Here is a 22,704-nt window from a genome sequence, read left to right as displayed (position 1 = left end):
TGACTGCAAATGGCATGAGGCTTCTTTTTGGAATGATGAAAATGTTCTAAAATCAGGTAATGGTGATGGTTGCGCAACTCTGTAAATATACCAAAAATTACTGAATTGTACACTTAGAGTGGGTGATATTTTTGTTATGTAAGTTACATTTCGATAAAGCTATTTTTAAAAACCATTTGAAGCAAACATGGCAATATAAAGATGTTAATTCTGGGCTGGTTGGAATGCAGGTTTTTGCTATATATTCTTTTTTCACTATTTTTAATGTGTCTGAAGAACAAAATATTAAGACAGAATAAATTCCTGGGCTCTATTTTCAAATGAGATAGATGCATACAATTAAAGTCTTTTTATTATACTCTTACCTCTAGATACTGACAGTTGCCCCCAGCTGCAAAAAATGACTGGCTCCTTGTCAGAGCACTCTCCGTGAAGCCGACCAGGTTTACATAGGAAACCAACTCTATAATGCTTGAGTCTTAAACATACACAAAGGATAACTAGACATATGAGGAAAACATTTAACATAAAAGAACCCAAAATATCCTGGAAGGGTGGATTCAGAGGAAATAGACAGATATAACATAGAGCACAAATGAATCTTTAAAAAAAAATCCCTAAAATTTACACTTCTAGAGAGAGAAAAGAAAAGCTGCAGCCATAGAAAAACATCAGAAATCTATAATAAAAGGAATATCCAGACAACAAAAGAATTTCTGGAAATGAACTGCTAGAAAGCTTGGAAAATAAAATATAATGAACAAAAAGATGGAAAATAGAGCAAAGATAACAAAATTAGATGATCAGTCTAAGAGGTTTAATATCCAAATGTATTTCCACAGAGCAAGAACTAAAAATAGTGGAAAGGAATATACAAAGAACTTATTTAAGAAAATTTCTCAGCCATGAAGGACATGAGTTTCTACATCAGAAGTTCTAGAACAATTGTTGAAAAATAAGACCAATCATCTTGATCGAATCTGAGAAAATTAAGAGCAAAAGAATATCCTAAAGCTATGCAGAGAGTAAAAGTGGGTTGCACAAAAAGGATCAGAAAACAAATTGGTTTTGGATTTCTAGAAGCTAGAATTCAGTGAAACAGTGTCATCAGAATCCCAAAAGAAAAGTATAAAATTAGAACAAAGACACTTCAGACATAGAAACTTTGCCAGACAGTGGTTATATTTGTGACCAGCCAATAACTCTGAATTCCCTTTTTATATTGGGAAATTCCCACATTATGACCCTTCCCTTTACAAGGTTGAAGCCAGAACTCAATTGTCCAGCATCTATTGCAGCAAATATGTAGGCACATGACCTGGGCTCCTCCAGTCAGACACTTCCATGGAGACCTCAATTTGAGGAAATGTGAGGAAATCGATTTTGTACAGGAACTGTTCCTGGAGAGGGTGGTGAGAGATTGGGCTTTCAGAGGCAATAGTGGCATAAGTTCTAGTCAGTAGTGTCTCTTGCTCAAGGTCTTTGGTGTCTTTGACCACAGGAGGTATAGGAATACCTTAATATAGATTGTTGGATAATTTGGATACTGTTTCTGGATGCAGACTCCAAACCCTATTCCCCCGTCCTCTTGGAGATTCTGTGAGCTCCTTCATAATCTCTGATGAAGCTTCCAAAGATGCTTCTGGTGGTGGATGTGCTCACTGACACAAGGGCATACACTAGGGAAGAAGAGAGATGGGTGGAATCAAGGGGTCTAACATAATATTGAGGGAAAGGGAATCCCCAGGATTATGGTTAACAAACCCCAGGATGCAGGCTCTGCAACAGTCCAAAGACTAGCCAATCCAGGTTTAAGAAAGCATATGAAAGCTCCAGGCAAAATATTTTAAAAAGAGAAATCTGATTTAGTACCTGATGTGGTTTATGTAGTTAGAAGAGGTGTACACTAGTGGAAATGAATTTGGGAATGAGTTAATGTGTATTAACCCAAGCAAATGAGATAATAAGAAAATTATTTACTATAGGATAGATACAATTTTGTACATGCAAGGCAGTGTAATCATAGCACACTACGTGACTCAGCTGAGACTAATTTTACATGGTAAAAATTCAGACTTGATTTAACCAAAAAGTTTTTGTATCTACATGACAGGCTGAGGCAGGGGAAGTCTCTGTGTTAGGATGAAACAGAACTTAACCCATGCCTTTTGTGGTATGAGTGCCCACAATCTCTAAAACTGAAAAGTCTGCAAATACTAGGAAAACAAAAGAAACAGCTAAAATATGTAAGAGCAATTTAGGAATGGGAATGAGGGAGACAGTGTATTGGTCAGGATTCTTTAGTTGCATACCATAGAATTCACTACATTAAGGCGAAGAAGTGTTTTTTTTAAGCATTAAAGTAATTTACAGAATCTCTTGGAGAATCCAAGAACGAGGCTTATGTGCTACTCAAGCAATGTCTTCAAAATGTATTGACAATTCAAAGAAGCATATATTAGATGTTGCCTCCAAAGTCAACAGCGTGGCTGTGTCTTGGCGATAAGGGGCTCAGGAAGGCTTCTGGCTCCTGCTGCTCTCTGCTCCGGGTACCACTGTGACTGCTAAGTGCCCCTGTAACAGAGGAAAGCAAATAGAGAAGACTAATGAGGTTCATACTACCATGCTCAACTTACTTCATGTCACAATGAAGTCATAATGTGATATTTAAGTTGCTAATATGAAGGACATGTCTTCCCGGCAAGTAAAAATAAAGGTCAAGCTCCAATATTTGTCATGATTTCATCTGCACTCTTCCAACTATGTCACAATTACTCTATGGTGTTCATACCTCACACTTCCTGCCAGAAGTCTTTATATCTATATTCGTGGATGTTGCTAAGTAGGAAATCTACACCAAATATTGGACTTTGGAGCACAAAGTATACAGAAAAAGTCACCTTTTTTTTTTTTTTTTTTTTTTTTTTTTTTAGAGGGCATCTCTCATATTTATTGATCAAATGGTTGTTAACAACAATAAAATTCAGTATAGGGGGGTCAATGCTCAATGTACAATCATTAATCCATCTCAAGCCTAATTCTCGTCAGTCTCCAATCTTCTGAAGCATAACGAACAAGTTCTTACATGGTGAACGAATTCTTACAGAGTGAATAAATTCTTACATGGTGAACAGTACAAGGGCATTCATCACAGAAACTTTCGGTTTTGATCATGCAATATGACCTATAAACCATCAGGTCAAATATGAATATTCATTTGATTTTTGTACTTGATTTATATGTTGATCCCACATTTCTCCTATTATTATTATTATTTTTATTTTTAATAAAATGCTGAAGTGGTAGGTAGATGCAAGATAAAGGTAGAAAACATAGTTTAGTGCTGTAAGAAGGCAAATGTAGATGATCAGATGATCAGGTGTGTGCCTATGGACTAAGTATTAATCCAGGCTAGACAAGGGCAGCAAGACATCCACGGATGCAGAAGATTTCTCTCAAAGCAGGGGGGGTGAGGTTCTGAGCCTCACCTCTGTTGATCCCCAAATTCTCACCTGATGGCCCCCCTGCGACTGTGCCTGTCTTAGGTTGTTCCTCCCTTGAGGAATCTTACCCGTCTCTGGCTAACCAGTCATCTTCCGGGGCCATACAGGGAAATGTAAAGTTGGTAAGTGAGAGAGAAGCCATATTGTTTGCAAAGGTTAGCTTTTTACTTCTTTGCAGATTTATGCCCTGTGGCTTCTATGCCCAGCACTTGTCTCGAGGTATCTTTACCACCTGGAGGAATTATGATACTCGGTAAATTCGATATGAGGCATGAATTCTATTTAAGGTTTGTAATTAGGAAGGAAGAAGAAAAGCTATAGATGTAGCATATGAAGGAAACTTGGGAGGATTGATTATTTCTTTGACATATCTTCTTGTATAGTACCTTAAGTATGTATAGGTTTTAAACTACTAACTAATTTGCACACACATATTAACATAATAGGAATACGGTGACATAAACAAAGCAAATCTATAATTACCAGCCATCTCCAGTGAAGCCAAGAAAACCATTTAGGCACCCTAGGCATTTGTGAAAATTTATCTATGATATGATGGATATTGTCCAACTGTACTTGAACCATCAGACAAATTAAAGCAGCCCATTTCTGGGATCTGTTCACATCCCATATGTTCTTTTAACCATAGATAGTCTATAGTCATGAGATTTTGGGGTGCTACAACTTGCAACCCTCCCAACTCCTGGTTGATTTCCAACAGTACAGATCCAGTCAAATTCGTTGTCTCACTGTATGCACATGCCAGCCTAGACATCTCCCTCCTCCTTCTTATGGCAAGTCCAGGAGACGGTGGGCTGGATGCAGCCACAACCGCAGCATCGTCCGGATCCCTGTGGAGGCTTTTTGATGATCATCCCCCGGCACGAGTCCTCCAGAGAGTGCTGATGCCGGAAGCTCCTCCTCATATCGTATCTTAGTTCATTTTCTGGGTATCCAAGCTAGGCCTTGATCTTCTGCGTAGAAACAAACAGACCCTTTGCCCACACTTTAACATGCCCTCTATACCACTGTGCAGAACTCATTGGAGGTCAGCACACAGTAACTGCTTTTTTTTTTTTTTTTTTTTAATTAAGAGAAAGGAATATTATCAGAAAAGAGTACCTCCATAGCTGATCATCTGACACCCTTTAAGTGATCAACATTAAGGATATTTAAAGCATGCGTTGATCTTTGATTTACCAATAGTTTTATCCTGTTAAGGAGTAATCCCCCTTTTCTTTCTTTCTTTTTTTTTTTTAAATTTTTAATCTACACTTACCTGAAGAATACTATGTTTACTATGCTCTCCCCTATATCAGGTCCCCCCTAACAACCACATTACGGTTACTGTCCATCAGCTTAGCAAAATGTGGTAGAGTCACTACTTGTCCTCTCTGTGTTGTGCAGCCCACCCTCTCCTTTCTCCCTACCCCCCATGCATGCTAATCTTAATACCCCCTTCTTCTTCCCCCCCCTTATCCCTCCCTGCCCACCCATCCTCCCCAGTTCCTTTCCCTTTGGTACCTGTTAGTCCATTTTTGGGTTCTGTAATTCTGCTGCTGTTTTGTTCCTTCAGTTTTTCCTTTGTTCCTATACTCCTCAGATGAGTGAAATCATTTGGTATTTCTCTTTCTCCGCTTGGCTTATTTCACTGAGCATAATACTCTCCAGCTCCATCCATGTTGCTGCAAATGGTTGGATTTTTCCACTTCTTATGGCTGAGTAGTATTCCATTGTGTATATGTACCACATCTTCTTTATCCATTCATCTACAGATGGACATTTAGGTTGCTTCCAATTCTTGGCTATTGTAAATAGTGCTGCGATAAACATAGGAGTGCATCTGTCTTTCTCAAACTTGATTGGTGCGTTCTTAGGGTAAATTCCTAGGAGTGGAATTCCTGGGTCAAATGGTAGGTCTGTTTTGAGCATTTTGATGCACCTCCATACTGCTTTCCACAATGGTTGAACTAATTTACATTCCCACCAGCAGTGGAGGAGGGTTCCCCTTTCTCCACAGCCTCGCCAACATTTGTTGTTGTTTGTCTTTTGGATGGCAGCTATCCTTACTGGTGTGAGGTGATACCTCATTGTAGTTTTAATTTGCATTTCTCTGATAATTAGCGATGTGGAGCATCTTTTCATGTGTCTCTTGGCCATCTGTATTTCTTTTTTGGAGAACTGTCTGTTCAGTTCCTCTGCCCATTTTTTAATTGGGTTATTTGTTTTTTGTTTGTTGAGGCGTGTGAGCTCTTTATATATTCTGGACGTCAAGCCTTTATCAGATCTGTCATTTTCAAATATATTCTCCCATACTGTAGGGTTCCTTTTTGTTCTATTGATGGTGTCTTTCGCTGTACAGAAGCTTTTCAGCTTAATGTAGTCCCACTTGCTCATTTTTGCTGTTGTTTTCCTTGCCCGGGGAGATATGTTCAAGAAGAGATCACTCATGTTTATGTCTAAGAGGTTTTTGCCTATGTTTTTTTCCAAGAGTTTAATGGTTTCGTGACTTACATTCAGGTCTTTGATCCATTTTGAGTTTACCTTTGTATATGGGGTTAGACAATGGTCCAGTTTCATTCTCCTACATGTAGCTGTCCAGTTTTGCCAGCACCATCTGTTGAAGAGACTGTCATTTTGCCATTGTATGTCCATGGCTCCTTTATCAAATATTAATTGACCATATATGTTTGGGTTAATTTCTGGGGTCTCTAATCTGTTCCACTGGTCTGTGGCTCTGTTCTTGTGCCAGTACCAAATTGTCTTGATTACTATGGCTTTGTAGTAGAGCTTGAAGTTGGGGAGTGAGATCCCCCCTACTTTATTCTTCTTTTTCAGGATTGCTTTGGCTATTCGGGGTCTTTGGTGTTTCCATATGAATTTTTGAATTATTTGTTCCAATTCATTGAAGAATGTTGCTGGTAATTTGAGAGGGATTGCATCAAATTTGTATATTGCTTTCGGCAGGATGGCCATTTTGACGATATTAATTCTTCCTAGCCATGAGCATGGGATGAGTTTCCATTTATTAGTGTCCCCTTTAATTTCTCTTAGGAGTGACTTGTAGTTTTCAGAGTATAAGTCTTTCACTTCCTTGGTTAGGTTTATTCCTAGGTATTTTATTCTTTTTGATGCAATGGTGAATGGAATTGTTTTCCTGATTTCTCTTTCTATTGATTCGTTGTTAGTGTATAGGAAAGCTACAGATTTCTGTGTGTTGATTTTGTATCCTGCAACTTTGCTGTATTCCGATATCAGTTCTAGTAGTTTTGGAGTGGAGTCTTTAGGGTTTTTTATGTACAGTATCATATCATCTGCAAATAGTGACAGTTTAACTTCTTCTTTACCAATCTGGATTCCTTGTATTTCTTTGTTTTGTCTGATTGCCGTGGCTAGGACCTCCAGTACTATGTTAAATAACAGTGGGGAGAGTGGGCATCCCTGTCTGGTTCCCGATCTTAGTGGAAATGCTTTCAGTTTCTCGCTGTTCAGTATAATGCTGGCTGTGGGTTTATCATATATGGCCTTTATTATGTTGAGGTACTTGCCCTCTATTCCCATTTTGCTGAGAGTTTTTATCATGAATGGATGTTGAATTTTGTCAAATGCTTTTTCAGCATCTATGGAGATGATCATGTGGTTTTTGTCTTTCTTTTTGTTGATGTGGTGGATGATGTTGATGGATTTTCGAATGTTGTACCATCCTTGCATCCCTGGGATGAACCCCACTTGGTCATGGTGTATGATCCTTTTGATATACTGTTGAATTCTGTTTGCTAATATTTTATTGAGTATTTTTGCATCTACGTTCATCAGGGATATTGGTCTGTAATTTTCTTTTTTGGTGGGGTCTTTGCCTGGTTTTGGTATTAGGGTGATGTTGGCTTCATAGAATGAGTTTGGGAGTATTCCCTCTTCTTCTATTTTGTGGAACACTTTAAGGAGAATGGGTATTATGTCTTCTCTGTGTGTCTGATAAAATTCCGAGGTAAATCCGTCCGGCCCCGGGGTTTTGTTCTTGGGTAGTTTTTTGACTACTGTTTCAATTTCTTTGCTTGTAATTGGTTTGTTTAACTTTTGTGTTTCTTCCTTGGTCAGTCTTGGGAGGTTGTATTTTTCTAGGAAGTTGTCCATTTCTTCTAGGTTTTCCAGCTTGTTGGCATATAGGTTTTCATAGTAGTCTTTAATAATTCTTTTTTTCCATTCTCATTTTTCCATTCTCATTTCTGATTATGTTGATTTGTGTTGACTCTCTTTTTCTCTTATTAAGTTGGGCTAGAGGCTTATCTATTTTGTTTATTTTCTCAAAGAACCAGCTCTTGGTTTCGTTGATTTTTGCTATTGTTTTATTCTTCTCAATTTTGTTTATTTCTTCTCTGATCTTTATTATGTCCCTCCTTCTGCTGACTTTAGGCCTCATTTGTTCTTCTTTTTCCAGTTTTAATAATTGTGATGTTAGACTATTCATTTGGGATTGTTCTTCCTTCTTCAAGTGTGCCTGGATTGCTATATACTTTCCTCTTAAGACTGCTTTCGCTGCATCCCACAGAAGTTGGGGCTTAGTGTTGTTGTTGTCATTTGTTTCTATATATTCCTTGATCTCTATTTTGATTTGTTCATTGATCCATTGATTATTTAGTAGCATGTTGTTAAGCCTCCATGTGTTTGTGAGCCTTTTTGTTTTCTTTGTAGAATTTATTTCTACTTTCATACCTTTGTGGTCTGAAAAATTGGTTGGTAGAATTTCAATATTGTGGAATTTACTGAGGCTCTTTTTGTGAGCTAGTATGTGGTCTATTCTGGAGAATGTTCCATGTGCACTTGAGAAGAATGTATATCCTGTTGCTTTTGGATGTAAACTTCTATAGATGTCTATTAGGTCCATCTGTTCTAGTGTGTTGTTCAGTGCCTGTGTGTCTTTACTTATTTTCTGCCCGGTGGATCTATCCTTTGGGGTGAGTGGTGTGTTGAAGTCTTCTACAATGAATGCATTGCAGTCTATTTCCCTCTTTAGTTCTGTTAGTATTTGCTTCACATATGCTGGTGCTCCTGTATTGGGTGCATATATATTTAGAATGGTTATATCCTCTTGTTGGACTAAGCCCTTTATCATTATGTAGTGTCCTTCTTTATCTCTTGTTACTTTCTTTGTTTTGAAGTCTATTTTGTCTGATATTAGTACTGCAACCCCTGCTTTCTTCTCACTGTTGTTTGCCTGAAATATGTTTTTCCATCCCTTGACTTTTAGTCTATGCTTATCTTTGGGTTTAAGGTGAGTTTCTTGTAAGCAGCATATAGATGGGTCTTGCTTTTTTATCCATTCTATTACTCTATGTCTTTTGATTGGTGCATTAAGTCCATTTACATTTAGGGTGACTATTGAAAGATATGTACTTATTGCCATTGCAGGCTTTAGATTCGTGGTTACCAAAGGTTCAAGGTTAGCTTCTTTAGTATCTTACTGCCTAACTTAGCTCGCTTATTGAGCTGTTATATACACTGTCTGGAGAGTCTTTTCTTCTCTCCCTTCTTATTCCTCCTCCTCCATTCTTCATATGTTGTGTGTTTTGTTCTGTGCTCTTTTTAGGGGTGCTCCCATCTAGAGCAGTCCCTGTAGGATGCCCTGTAGAGGTGGTTTGTGGGAAGCAAATTCCCTCAGCTTTTGCTTGTCTGGGAATTGTTTGATCCCACCATCATATTTAAATGATAGTCGTGCTGGATACAGTATCCTTGGTTCAAGGCCCTTCTGTTTCATTGCATTAAGCATATCATGCCATTCTCTTCTGGCCTGTAGGGTTTCTGTTGAGAAGTCTGATGTTAGCCTGATGGGTTTTCCTTTATAGGTGACCTTTTTCTCTCTAGCTGCCTTTAAAACTCTTTCCTTGTCCTTGATCCTTGCCATTTTAATTATTATGTGTCTTGGTGTTGTCCTCCTTGGATCCTTTCTGTTGGGGGTTCTGTATAATTCCATGGTCTGTTCGATTATTTCCTCCCCCAGTTTGGGGAAGTTTTCAGCAATTATTTCTTCAAAGACACTTTCTATCCCTTTTCCTCTTTCTTCCTCTTCTGGTATCCCTATAATACGAATGTTTTTCCTTTTGTATTGGTCACATATTTCTCTTAGTGTTGTTTCATTCCTGGAGATCCTTTTATCTCTCTCTATGTCAGCTTCTATACGTTCCTGTTCTCTGGCTTCTATTCCTTCAATGGCCTCTTGCATCTTATCCATTCTGCTTATAAATCCTTCCAGGGATTGTTTCACTTCTGTGATCTCTTTCCTGACATCTGTGATCTCCTTCCGGACTTCATCCCACTGCTCTTGCATTTTTCTCTGCATCTCATCCCACTGCTCTTGCATTTTTCTCTGCATCTCATCCCATTGCTCTTGCATTTTTTTCTGCATCTCTGTCAGCATGTTCATGATTTTTATTTTGAATTCTTTTTCAGGAGGACTAGTTAGATCTGTCTCCTTCTCAGGTGTTGTCTCTGTGATCTTTGTCTGCCTGTAGTTTTGCCTTTTCATGGTGATAGAGATAGTTTGCAGAGCTGGTACAAGTGACCGCTGGAAGAGCTTCCCTTCTTGTTGGTTTGTAGCCTTTTCCTGGGAGAATAGCGACCTCTAGTGGCTTGTGCTGGGAAGCTGTGCACAGACAGGGCTTCTGCTTCCTGCCCAGTTGCTTTGGGGTTTATCTCCACTGTTGCTGTGGGCTTGGCCTGGCTGGGGCTGTTCCTCCAAAATGGTGGAGCCCCGTTGGAGGGGGAGCAGCCAGGAGACTATTTATCTCCGTAAGGGGCCTCTGTGCTCCCTGCTGCCCAGGGGGTTAGAGTGCCCAGAGATCCCCAGATTCCCTGCTTCTGGTCTAAGTGACCTGTCCTGCCCCTTTAAGATTTCCAAAAAGCACTCTCCAAACCAAAACAACAACAGCAACAATGAGAGAGGGAACAGAAAGAAAGAGAAAAAAAAAAGGAAAAAAAAGGAAAAAACAAGCGATTTTTTTTTTTTTTTTTGTCCTCAGGTGCCGGTCCCAGGCACCCGCTCACTGGTCCTGCTGCCCTGTCTCCCTAGCACCAGGGTCCCTGTCCTTTCAAGGCTTCCAAAAAGCAGCCACCCACCGGTCCCGCAGGGAAGGAACGCTCAATATTCTTGGTCCTCAGGCACTGGTCCCACGCACCCGCTCACCAGTCCCGCTGCCCTGCCTCCCTAGCACCGGGGTCCCTGTCCCTTCAAGGCTTCCAAAAAGCACTCGGGAAAAAGAGAGAAAAAAAAGGGGAAAAACGCGCGATTTCTTCCGTCCTCAGGTGCTGGTCTCAGGCACCCACCCACCGGTCCCACAGGGAAAAATGCGGGATATTCTTTGTCCTCAGGTGCCGGTCCCAGGCACCCGCTCTCCAGTCCCGCCGCCCTGCCTCCCTAGCACCGGGGTCCCTGTCCCTTTTAGGCTTCCAAAAAGCACTCGCAGAAAAGAGAGAAAAAAAAGGGGAAAAACGCGCGATTTCCTCTGTCCTCAAGTGCTGGTCTCAGGCACCCGCCCACCGGTCCCGCAGGGAAAAACGGGGGATATTCTTTGTCCTCAGGCGCCGGTCCCAGCCACCCGCTCACCAGTCCCGCCACCGTGCCTCCCTAGCACTGGGGTCCCCGTCCCTTCAAGGCTTCCAAAAAGCGCTCGCCAAAAAGAGAAAAAAAAAAAAGGGGAAAAACGCGCGACCTCCTCCGTCCTCAGGCACCGGTCTCAGGCACCCGCCCCCAGGTCTCGCAGGGAGAAACGCGGGATATTCTTTGTCCTCCGGCGCCGTTCCCAGGCACCTCCTCACCGATCCCGCCACCCTGCCTCCCCAGCAACGGGGGCCCGTCCCTCTAAGGCTTCCAAAAAGCGCTCGCCAAAAAAAAAAAAAAAAAACTGCTCCGGTTTCTCTCCACCCTCCGGGAGCCGGGGGGAGGGGCGCTTGGGTCCCGCCGGGCTGGGGCTTGTATCTTACCCCCTTCACAAGGCGCTGGGTTCTTGCAGGTGTGGATGTGGTCTGGATGTTGTCCTGTGTCCTGTGGTCTCTATTTTAGGAAGATTTTTCTTTGTTATATTTTCATAGCTCTATGTGTTTTTGGGAGGAGATTTCCACTGCTCTACTCACGCCGCCATCTTGGCTCCTGCCCCAAAAGTCACCTTTTTATCTTAACTTTTCCATGTAGCTTATCAAGAAGGGAATGTTGAAGCTTGTGAGGCAGAAACATGAAAATATCTTGGAGAGAGAGAAGCAAGCACATCTCATGGAAGGAATTTATTACTTTAGATAAGTGCCCATTAGAGGTGAAAGGAATATGCTGGAGAGCTCCCACCTCAGCAATTTGTATCAAGCACCAAATAAATGGTCCAAGCAAATAGTACTCATGGAATGTGGAAGACAGAGTCCTCACTAAGGTCTAGGATTGCTAGGGAAGGGTCCCGCAAGTAGGACCTATATCAGGAAGGCAGGGGTTATAACTAAGAAAAGAGAAGTGAGGGGGAGATAACATGGAGTCAGAGACAATGGCTAGGAACATTTGCAGCCAAGGGTTTGTGGAAGCAGCCATTGAAAGATACATCTGGGAAAACAAAGAGAAAAAGATGGTGACACAATCTTTTACTTTGCTCAATCCAAACTCCACTGAAGTGACAGTACTAGAATTTTTGTTTTAAGAAATGTTACAAAGAGAGCATACAGTAAAGGAAAGAAGATAGTAGTAAAATTTGAAAACAGATGGACACATAGAAACCAATTTCTCAAACCCGAGAAAGTTGAATCTTAAACTGACAGAAAAGCTAAGCAGGAACACAACTGTCCACAGACTCCAGAAGGCTTGGGATTTCACAGCACTGGCTTCCTCTTAATGCGGACGGAGGCTAAGGAAGATTTGCTGAAAGTCTATGAAGTAGCTGGAGCCTCAGACTCCCTCGCATTCTCTGGTAGCAGGATAAACTCCTCTCTCATCTTGATGGAAAACCAAGTTTCATTTTCTCGAGCAAGTGGAAAAGGTAGTCTCTGAACAGAGAACTTACAGAAACCATCGGCAGTATGCTTGTCATCGGGAAAACAAATTGATTTGGTGAGCTTCACAAGTTGGGTATTGGAAATTTCAGGATATTTTTCCATGTGGTGGGGAAGCAGGCCTGTCCCTCCCAGGAGGAAGATTGGAAGGTGCTTCACTGTTGCATATGACCAGCTCTTAGAGATGCGGGTGTCAGAGCTTCACCCAGACCCAACCCCGCCAGATCACCATTCAGGGAAGCACAATCACCAAACCTATCCATACACCCAGTTTTTCATCAGCTTTTTTTGGGCTATACTCATATATGAGCCAACTACTAAGGATCATCAGACATTTGAGGAAAGCCTTACACCTGAAAGATAGAAAACAAAATGAAAAAAAATGTAAAAAGAAATGTCAAAGAAACAGACCATGCAGGGGGAAAAAAACACTTCAAAGCCATTGACATTTTACTATTTTCAGAGAGATTGAAGAAGTGCGCCTGTGAAATAAGAACAGGACAATAAGACTGAGGGAAAAAAGGGTGGGGGAAGGTACAAAAAGAGCTAAGGGATCAGAAATGACCTGCTTGAAATTAAAATTTTGATAGGGGAAATGAAAAAGACAATTGAAGGAGTTTGGGGAGGTAAAGATGATGGGATTTTTCAAAAGAGAATGTGTAGTGGTAAACGGATAGAAAAGTGGGAGAAGAAAAGATACAAAAATTAAGGTCCAATCCATGAGGTCCAATATCCAAATAACAGGAATTAGAGTTAATGTGCATAGGAAAAATGTAGAGGAAGTCTTCAAAGAAGACTTAAAAAATGTCTTAAAATCAAAACACCTGAATTTTAAGATTGAAAAAATTTAAGAACACTGGGACAGCAAAAAGCTTCTGTAAACAGAGAAAATACACAGCAAATATGTCATATATAGAGGCCTGTGGACCAGTTTCATCTTCCTTATTCCTTACACCATACACACAAGACAATAAAACAAATTAATAAAATAAACCAGTTAGAATGAAAGGTATAATTAAAATCAGAATTACAGATAAAATTAATGTACAAAAAAGAAAAAAACCATGAAGGAATACTTACCTGCCTCTGGACAGGGAAGTAACTTACTGAATATAAAATACGTGAAAGACATTATAAAGGAAAAGACAAACAGCACCATAAGACATGGAAATGTATGTCAAAAACACTTTAAATGAAATAGAATTAAAGTTATAAACTAAATGGCAAACTGGGAAAAACCTATGAGCACATATTCATATGAGCAATATTTAAATTGTGAGGTCAGCGACCTTTTAGGAGCAAGAAGGTGTCTGTGAACCAAGGATGTACAGAGATAAAGTGTAACCCCTGCAGCGGCATTGGGGAGGGAACAGCTTGATCTGTAGCCATCAGTTTCAGCAGAGAAGTGGGGGCAGAACCAGAAGGTGGGAGAGGGGAGGAAATGCATTTGTGGATGCAAACTATTTTCATGTATGTTTTCAACATGTTTGGTAATGAAATGAAGGTGAGAGGGATGACGGTAGCTTAAGTCAGGAAAGAGAGTGATAATTGATGATTTAAGAGAGACAAAGATGACTGTAATATTTAATTGACTGTGTCCTGGAATAAGGGGGAGGTGTTGATTTAAGGAATTTAACAGAAGAGATAGCCATGGAGAGAGCAGAGGAAGTTCTAGAGATGGAGACACAAGCTGTTGAATTAAATATACATTATTCTACATTTCATTTTCTACTCCACTGATTAGGGGTAATAATAGTGCCGACTTCATAAACTAGCTGTGAGGTTTCAATGAGATATTATATAGAAAGTGCTTAATAAAGGGCCTGGCAGAGGGAAGTGCTAAGTATAGGTGTCTCTTGCTGTTCATATTATATAAGGTATAAATTATAAGTGCTAAACAAGAACTACAAGAGGTGAAGGAAGACATGGTGCTTTTTGGGTCAGTAAGGGAAGATATGAGATCAAGTTGATGTACTTGAGAAAGGATGGAATTTAAGGACAAAGATGGAAGGGAAATATGGGAGAAATAATGGTGGAAGAGGAGGGCAGTTTAAAGTTGAATAGCATGAAGTGAAAGGGAGAATTTGAAGACATCAGTAAGATAGTTAAAAAATGTCCTGAGTTCAAAAATCTGTTTCAAGCATCCCATTCTCTTTCTAGCTTACATTTCCCAGTGTTTTAACAGAATTATTTGACCTAATGGAGAAATTCAGCCCACAAATCAAATACTCTTTCATTCTCCATCTCTACCCTCATGTTCTCATCTCCTTTTTACACAGGATAAATTTAATTATCCATGCTTATAATCACCATTTTGTCCCTCCATCCAGTCATCAGTACCCTTGTTTCTCTCTCCCTGAAATACACCTGCCTGGTAAAGCCCTAACCCTGCTGGAAGCTTATTATTTAAATGCTCCTCCTCTATGGGGAATAATTCTGCCATTGGCCATTGTGGAGTTGCCAATAGTAGTGCAAAGTATGGGGATAAATGCCACAAAGTTACACAGTATGAGTTAAGGACTTGATACCCTTGTAAGTGTGTGTCAAAACAACGCACACAGTCTTCCCATTTCTTCAGAATTCCACAGAGAGGAATCCCTTTTTCAGGAGGAATCCTGGGCATGTCTTGGGTTTTGTTCTAAGGGAGGGGCCCCTTCCCCCAATGCTCTTCCTTCATATAGAGCTTTGGTGACAGCAACTTTATCAGGAAAAGGATGTACAGACTTGGGGAATCAAGTAGCCTGGAAGTCATGCCACCATATACAGGAGCTGTCTGGGAAGGCCAGCAGCCCTCTGCTTTAGGAGGCAGCTGGGGACCTCAAGTTCCTTTGGACAGTACAGTTCCCCAGCCATGGGAAGGAAGCCACTGTTCCCACAGGAATCTGAACTTGAGCATGTTCCATCCACCTGGGGGAATATCTAGGGTCATTTCTGGACAAGTTGCTCTTTTATAACAACCTATCCCCAAACTCTGAGTGTTCATTAGGTATATCTGGAAAAGGGAAGGGGGAGATGGTGTTCTTTAGAGTCTAAATAAATTGCATTTTTCATACTCCCTAAGAATGAGCCAGATTGTCATCATCTCCCTCCACCTCAATTTAATTACAATATGTCCTACAAAGCCCTGGAGATAGTTTCACCAGCTGTGACCCTCCTTCCATCCTCTGATGTTTACATTGAAAAAGGAGAAGAGTGTATTGATCCTCCTTATCCCACGTTTTGCAGATTCTTCGGTGCATGAGGGTCCAGCTAAGGCAGAGGTCACTTACTGCTCACTTCAAGGGTCCCTGCCACTAGTATTCATGTCTGCAGCAAACATTGGTTTGACACACTCTTACAAAAGCCACCAGCAGGGGTCACAGAGAGCAAGTCCTTCCTTTGCTATTTTTGCCCCAAACCCTAGACCCAAAGGAAGAAGGGATTAATTATATTTAGTCAAAGAAGCCAAACTGGCAACACCCCTGGGGGCAGTCGTAGTAGCAGAATGGGCCCCAGCCCCAGCTTCCTTTCATCTGAATGGACCTCCAATAAGGAAACACAGTTGCTTGGGGACCACAGGAGGTATAGGGGGTGTTACTATTTTACACTGTGGCAGGCAAGCTGATCTTTTGAAGTCTTATTGGGGAGACAACAGGGTGAGGAAAATTAAACGGCTGGACCTCTAAAGGGAATGGGGTTCCCTCCTCCTGGGAGCCCCCCCTCACCCCATTTTCTTGGCCTGACTTTCATCTCCATGTGGCTCTGTGCAGACCCCGCAGCACCAACGGTGTTTTGTGCCCAGACCACCGTGCTCTTTACTCTACGACTTTCCCTCCCATCCCGGCAGCTTTCCCAGGGAAATCTTTCCATTCCTAAGAAGGCCCTGACATTTGTATTATCTTCAGACCCCACAAACCTGGATCTGCCCTAGGTTTCTGACAAATTTTCAGAGAATTTGTCCAGAACCAGTAATTCACAAATTCCCAATAATTCTGTAAGGTGACTCCAAGTGGATTCAGAACCTCTAGGAAGTCTCTGATTTCATACACCAACTTATGACAGGAGTAGGCATGTTTCGCCTCTTAACAAGTGAGTCTTTTATTCCGAGGTCTCTCATTCCTTTGGGGCTGCTTTCTGGGGCAAAGGACAGGCTTGCTCTCTCTGGCCCTTGCTAGTGGCTTTTGTAAGACTGTAGCAAACCAATGCTTGCTGCAGACCTGAGCTCTAGTCTCTGTAACTCTGGCTGTGGAAGGAAGCCATTTGTTTGAGCTTACAAGTTTTTTTATTTTTAAAATATGATTTCAGATTTGTTGAGGGTTGGCAGTCCTCTTTTCCCTTTCTATTTTCTTATAAGAAATCTCAGAGAAAAAAATTCAGGCAGAACACCAATGTTTTGTGGGCTGATAACACTGAAAAGGATGCCACTTACTAGAACAAGGAAGGGTATTTCTATTGAAAGAGCTGGTTGGATAGCTGATTGGATTCAGTTGTGATTAGACTGGGGTTGATGGAATTGGGGTGCGGCTGATTTTATTAGAATTTTGAAGAGACTTATAAATCCTGATCAGCAGTATGTTTCATTTGGCGAGGTTTTCTTGAGAAGAGTGTATATGTTTTCTTGAGAGAAAATAATCACTAATTTTATCCTAAACAACTACCAGAGGAGACCTCACTGAAAAGATCATATCTAAGCTCAGCCTTGAAGGGGTAGGAGACCCAGCCAGGAATAGGAGAAAGCCTGGGGAAGGGCTGATGGCGGCCCAGATCATGCAGGGACCTTCAGAACAGTGGGAGGATTCTAAGTAGGATGGAGTCAGCGTGTCCAAAGTTTAAGGTGAAAACAGATTATTTGTAGAGGGGAACAACTAGGAAATTATAAGAAAGGACCACTTGAGATCATGCTAATGGGAGAGTTTGCTGATGTATCTTGTTTTTCTACCTTAAACAAGAGAATGTTTTTCTTGTTTCACTGTTAAGGACACTTGCTATTTGTTTTTACATTGAAACACTTTATCTTACAGTAGAAATTTTTCTTAATGGTTTTCAAGTAAAGAGTTTTCAAATCATGAATGAATGTTCAATTTATGAAATCATTTTTTGGTACCTATGAGCTGATGTTATTTTTCATTTCCTTCATTAATATCTGATTATATCATTACATCTTGGGATGCTGAATCATCCTTGCATTCCTGAGATACAGTCTATTTGATCATGATATATTGTTCTTTTAGCATTTTGCTTTATTGGTTAGATAATATTCTACTTAGCAAGCTTTCATTTATGCTTTATTTTCTGTTGTCCTTTTCCAGCTTGCCAATCAGATAAGTTAGCCTCATCTGAGTAACTTTTCAACCTTTTCTATAGCATGAAAGATTTGTATAATCAGTTGTTTTCTTAAAAATTTGCTAGGTTCACCTATGAATGTGTGTCTTAGGGTTTTTTAAGAGTCATGCTTTGATCCAGATTCTTATTTGGGATATTGGAGCTTTCTTGTTTTACTTGGATTCATTTTATGTATGTTTCCTCTCTAGAAAATCATCTTCTTATCTGTTTAAAATGTTGATGTCAGATGCTCATAAGATTCTCTTGAGATTTAGAAAAATTCTCTACTATATTACTAGATCTATGCACAGTTTAATTCCTAGTATTATTTCCACTTTCTATCCTTTCTTATCAGTTATGCTCATGGTTTGTTGCATTTCTTAGTCTCTTCAAATGACATTATTGCATCATCCTTCTGTTTTGTATGTATTATTTTCATTAATTTCATCTTTATTCTTTCTTATTTCTTTACTCCTCCTTCTCCCATTTCCTAGCTTCTTCAATCAAATGTTTAGTTCATTTATTTTCATTCTTCCTTTTTCTTTTAATACAATGAAATATGTCTCTTAGTCTTCAGTGCTTCTCACTCTAAACTCTGTTTTTAAATAAACATATGGAAATTTGTGAAAATCATAACTGCCAGATGAATGATAACAATTAGCTATTCTGATGGCTGTGTAACCAGCACCTAGATTCCAAACAAAATATTAATGTTTCTCCAGAGACCCCCTCACTTTCCCACTCACAACCTCTCTTTCTCAAAGGTAACCACTGCTCTAACTTCTAACATAGATTACTTTACCTCCTTCTTTATATATACTTATATAAAAAGATGAAATTTCATGTAAAATTGGAATAATGGATTTGATATTCTTTTAGGTCTGGATAATATTGCCCAGTATTATGTGTGCAAAATTATCCCTATATGCTCATGTAATTTGCAGTGCTCTATTGTATTCCACTGTAGGACTGTACCACAGTGTATGTCCATTCTACTGTTGATGGACATTTGGCTTGTCTCCAGTATTTGCTACTAGAAATAATATTGTTATGAGCATTAATGGAGGTGACTTTCCATGCAGAGCTATACAGATTACCTAGACATGTGGTAACTGTTGAATCATAGCACATGCGTATGTCCAGTCTTACACATGCATAAGTTCAATTTTAGTAGATACTGTCTAAATAGTTCCCCAAAGTGTGATTTCCATTCTTTCTATGAGGGTATGAGAATTCCCATTGTTCTACATCAACACCACATCCTACATTGTCAATCTTATAAAATTTTAGCCTTTCTTTGAGTGTGGGATAATATCCCATGGTGGGATCCCATGGTATTTTACTTGTAGCTCCTGAATAACTTCCTCCAAACATTGATGTTCAAGCTTCTGTATTCTTTCTTCTAGGTTTTGTTTTAAACACTGTCCTGAAGACAGTACATTTGGACACCGTGCACCCAGGACTGCTTGAGTCAGGAGGCCTCAGAGAACAAACCCCAGTGCCAGCTGAGGAACATCACAGAGTTGCACGTTCAGCTCCTGTATCAGCTTCTGCCCAGGGGGCCGTCTCCTGGTGAATCAGCAAGCCCCAAAACATCATCTCATTTACACCAAAGTCCACGGGTGTTTCCTGCTGACTCAGAGACACTCAAACCAATTTTGGAATAATAGCATTTTCCACCATGCTCAACTATCCAGACCATAGCTGAAGACCTGAGAGTTTGTTTGTTCTTCATTACGGAAGCCATGATGTCTCAGCCAAGCTGTACCCAGAATCCAAGTTGTAGAATCATGACCTTCTACCCAACTGAAGAAGAGTTTAATGATTTTGAGAAATATATTATTTATATGGAATCTCAAGGTGCACACCGAGCAGGTGTGGCCAAGATAATACCCCCCAAGGGGTGGGAAACCAGGAAGACATACAGTGACATCGGTGACATCCTAATCCCCTCTCCCCTCCAGCAGGACGTCCTGGGTAGGGCTGGTGTGTTCACTCAGTACTCCAAAAAGAAGAAGGCCATGACGGTCGGGGAGTATCGTGACCTGGCGAAGAGTGGTAAATATCAGGCACCACCACACGTAGATTTTGACGATTTGGAGCGAAAATTCTGGAAAACCCGGCTCTACAGTTCACCAATCTATGGCGCTGACGTCAACGGCTCCTTATTTGCTAAAAACACCAAGCAGTGGAACCTCAGACACCTGGGAACCATTCAGGATCTGCTGGAGCAGGAGTGTGGGGTGGTCATCGAAGGTGTCAACACACCCTACCTGTACTTCGGGATGTGGAAGACCACGTTCGCGTGGCACACGGAGGACATGGACTTATACAGTATCAACTATGTGCACTTTGGGGAGCCCAAAACGTGGTATGCAGTGCCCCCGGAGCATGGCTGGCGCCTGGAACACCTGGCCAAGGAGCTCTTCCCGGCTAGTGCCCACAGCTGTGGGGCCTTCCTGCGGCACAAGGTGGCCCTCATCTCTCCCACTGTCCTCAGGGACAACAGGATCCCCTTCAGTCGGGTCACGCAGGAGGCTGGCGAGTTCATAGTGACATTTCCGTACGGGTACCACGCTGGCTTCAACCACGGCTTCAACTGCGCGGAGGCCATCAACTTTGCCATGCCTCGCTGGATTGATTACGGCAAAGCGGCCTCTCAGTGCAGCTGCGGGGAGGCCAGGGTCAGCTTTCCCATTGATGTCTTCGTGCGCACCCTGCAGCCTGAGCGCTATGAGCTCTGGAAGCGCGGGCAGGACCGGGAGGCAGTGAACCATGTGGCACCTGCAGCAATGGGCAGCCAAGAGCTGGGCACCTGGAAGGAGTTGTGGGCAACCAGGAGAGCCACACTGGGCCTCCGGGACCTGCCGCCCTGCCGCTCACTGAGCCCTGCCAGGAATGTGGCTGTGGGGCGAGGGGGTCACCGCCGCGCCCCTAGGCTGCCCGCATCTCGGCGCCATGTGCAGGCCTCTGTTCCTCCCTCTGTGGCTCAGGGCAGGGATGCCACTTGTCGGTCCGTGGAGCGTGGCTCAGCCCTGCTGACAACCCAGGACCCATCTGACCTGGGTCTCCACCCAACTGGCAGGCGTGGTCCTGGCCGTCGTCCTCGGGAGCAGGGGACTCAGGAGCTGACTGACCAGGCCCCGGCCAAGAAGCGCCTCTTGCTCAGCACAGCATTCGCAGCTCAGGATCCTGATGTTCAGGCCCTTTCTTCAGGTGGACCCTCACTGGATAACTCTGCACCACCGAGCCCTTCATCCATGCATTCTGCTAAGGCTTCCGGGTGCTGTAGTTTCCCTGCACCCTAACCCAGGGGGATGTTTTGGTAGCCCGCTTCTCTTACACGTGGAGGCTCCCTAAGTGTGGGCACGTGTACACCTCAGAGCCTTCACAACCTGCGGTGCTGCCACGGGACCTGCTGAGTCCACATTATTGATGACAAACAGCTTTTTCTTCCTCCCAGACACCATTATCTCTTTTGACACTGCTGCCAATGAAGTTTCATCCACTGGATGCTTGTTTTTGCAAGTGGTGGTAGAGCAGCTTCTTCAAGCAGCTCTATTCAAGGTCTATTTTACTTCATGTCAACACCCTCAATTTGGACCACTCTTCTCAATAAAAAATCCCCATATCCAGCTGTTTCTTCATGTCTGATGATTTTTTGCCATACTCAATCTTGGAAAAGCAAAGGACATTCATAATGAAAATTATATAAAGTTAGAATGACCTTTGTTCTTACTGCCATGATCTTCCAAGCCTCATTTGTTCTTCTTTTTCCAATTTCAATAATTGTGATGTTAGACTATTCATTTGGGGTTGTTCTTCCTTCTTTAATTATGCCTGGATTGCTATATACTTTCCTCTTAAGACTTCTTTTGCTGCATGTCACAGAAGTTGGGGCTTTGTGTTGTTGTTGTCATTTGTTTCCATATATTGCTTGATCTCTATTTTAATTTGGTCATTGATCCATTGATTATTTAGGAGCATGTTGTTAAGCCTCCATGTGTTTGTGAGCCTTTTTGCTTTCTTTGTACAATCTATTTCTAGTTTTATACCTTTGTGTTCTGAAAAGTTGGTTGGTAGGATTTCAATCTTTTTGAATTTACTGAGGCTCTTTTTGTGGCCTGGTAGGTGGTCTATTCTGGAGAATGTTCCATGTGCACTTGAGAAGAATGTGTATCCTGTTGCTTTTGGATGTAGATTTCTATAGATGTCTATTTGTCGCGTGCCCTGTCCTCGCCGGCAAGAACAGCATGCAACAACAGCAGGATTCTTCTGCAGAAAGCTTTATTCTTCAGCTCTTTGTGAAACAAATGAGTTGGGCAGGACCCAGAGGGGAAGGAGAGGCTTGCTTATATAGTTCTCATGCTCTGACCTGGTTGGTGCGGCTCCATATGCCTTATTAGCATAACCATTTGGTGGGTCTCATTGGTCCTTATGCCAAGGCGCAATTAGCATGTAGTTTAGTGGTGTGGGATGATTTGTCATTAGGAAGTTCGGGGCCTTCCGGCTGCTCTGCATTGGGCGCTATTTTCTGAGCGCGGCTGCCAACATCTCCCCCTTTTTTGTCTAACAGAAGCTCAAGGCGGAACTTGCCAGCAGAGGCGGAGACAGAGGCCTGATCTCCATCATACTTCCTGATGCCCCCTTTTTGGAGAGGGGTTCTGGGCATCTACCCCTATGCAGTCAGGCATGCCTCTCAGAGGGGTCCAAGACCTCTTGCAGTGCTTTGCCTCGCATCCTCTGGCTGGCGTTGGGACCGCTTGGTACAAAGGGTTTGGACCCTTTTTCTCAACGCTCTTGCACCATGAGCTTCTTAAAGAAAGCTGTGATTAAGCATTGAGGTACTCGGGCCTGGTGCAGTGCCACATGGGCTCAG

General features: G+C 41.8%; 1 protein-coding gene and 1 long non-coding RNA gene across 3 annotated transcripts in view; one reads left to right on the top strand and one right to left on the bottom strand.

Moving 5' to 3' along the window:
- The window catches only part of LOC140850010 (uncharacterized), a 190,763-nt gene that overhangs the window by 117,308 nt on the left and 50,751 nt on the right, over window positions 1–22,704 (bottom strand). The window lies entirely within an intron of this gene.
- Window positions 19,281–21,133, top strand: LOC140850051 (lysine-specific demethylase 4D-like). The gene has a single exon (XM_073239847.1). The coding sequence runs from the start codon at window positions 19,571–19,573 to the stop codon at window positions 21,131–21,133; it is 1,563 nt and encodes a 520-aa protein (XP_073095948.1). The 5' UTR covers window positions 19,281–19,570.

The sequence above is a fragment of the Manis javanica genome, chromosome 6, assembly GCF_040802235.1.
Source record: "Manis javanica isolate MJ-LG chromosome 6, MJ_LKY, whole genome shotgun sequence".
Lineage (NCBI taxonomy): Eukaryota > Metazoa > Chordata > Mammalia > Pholidota > Manidae > Manis > Manis javanica.
The sequence above is the reverse complement of the archived record's forward strand: the minus strand, read 5'-3'. Positions and strand labels throughout refer to the sequence as shown.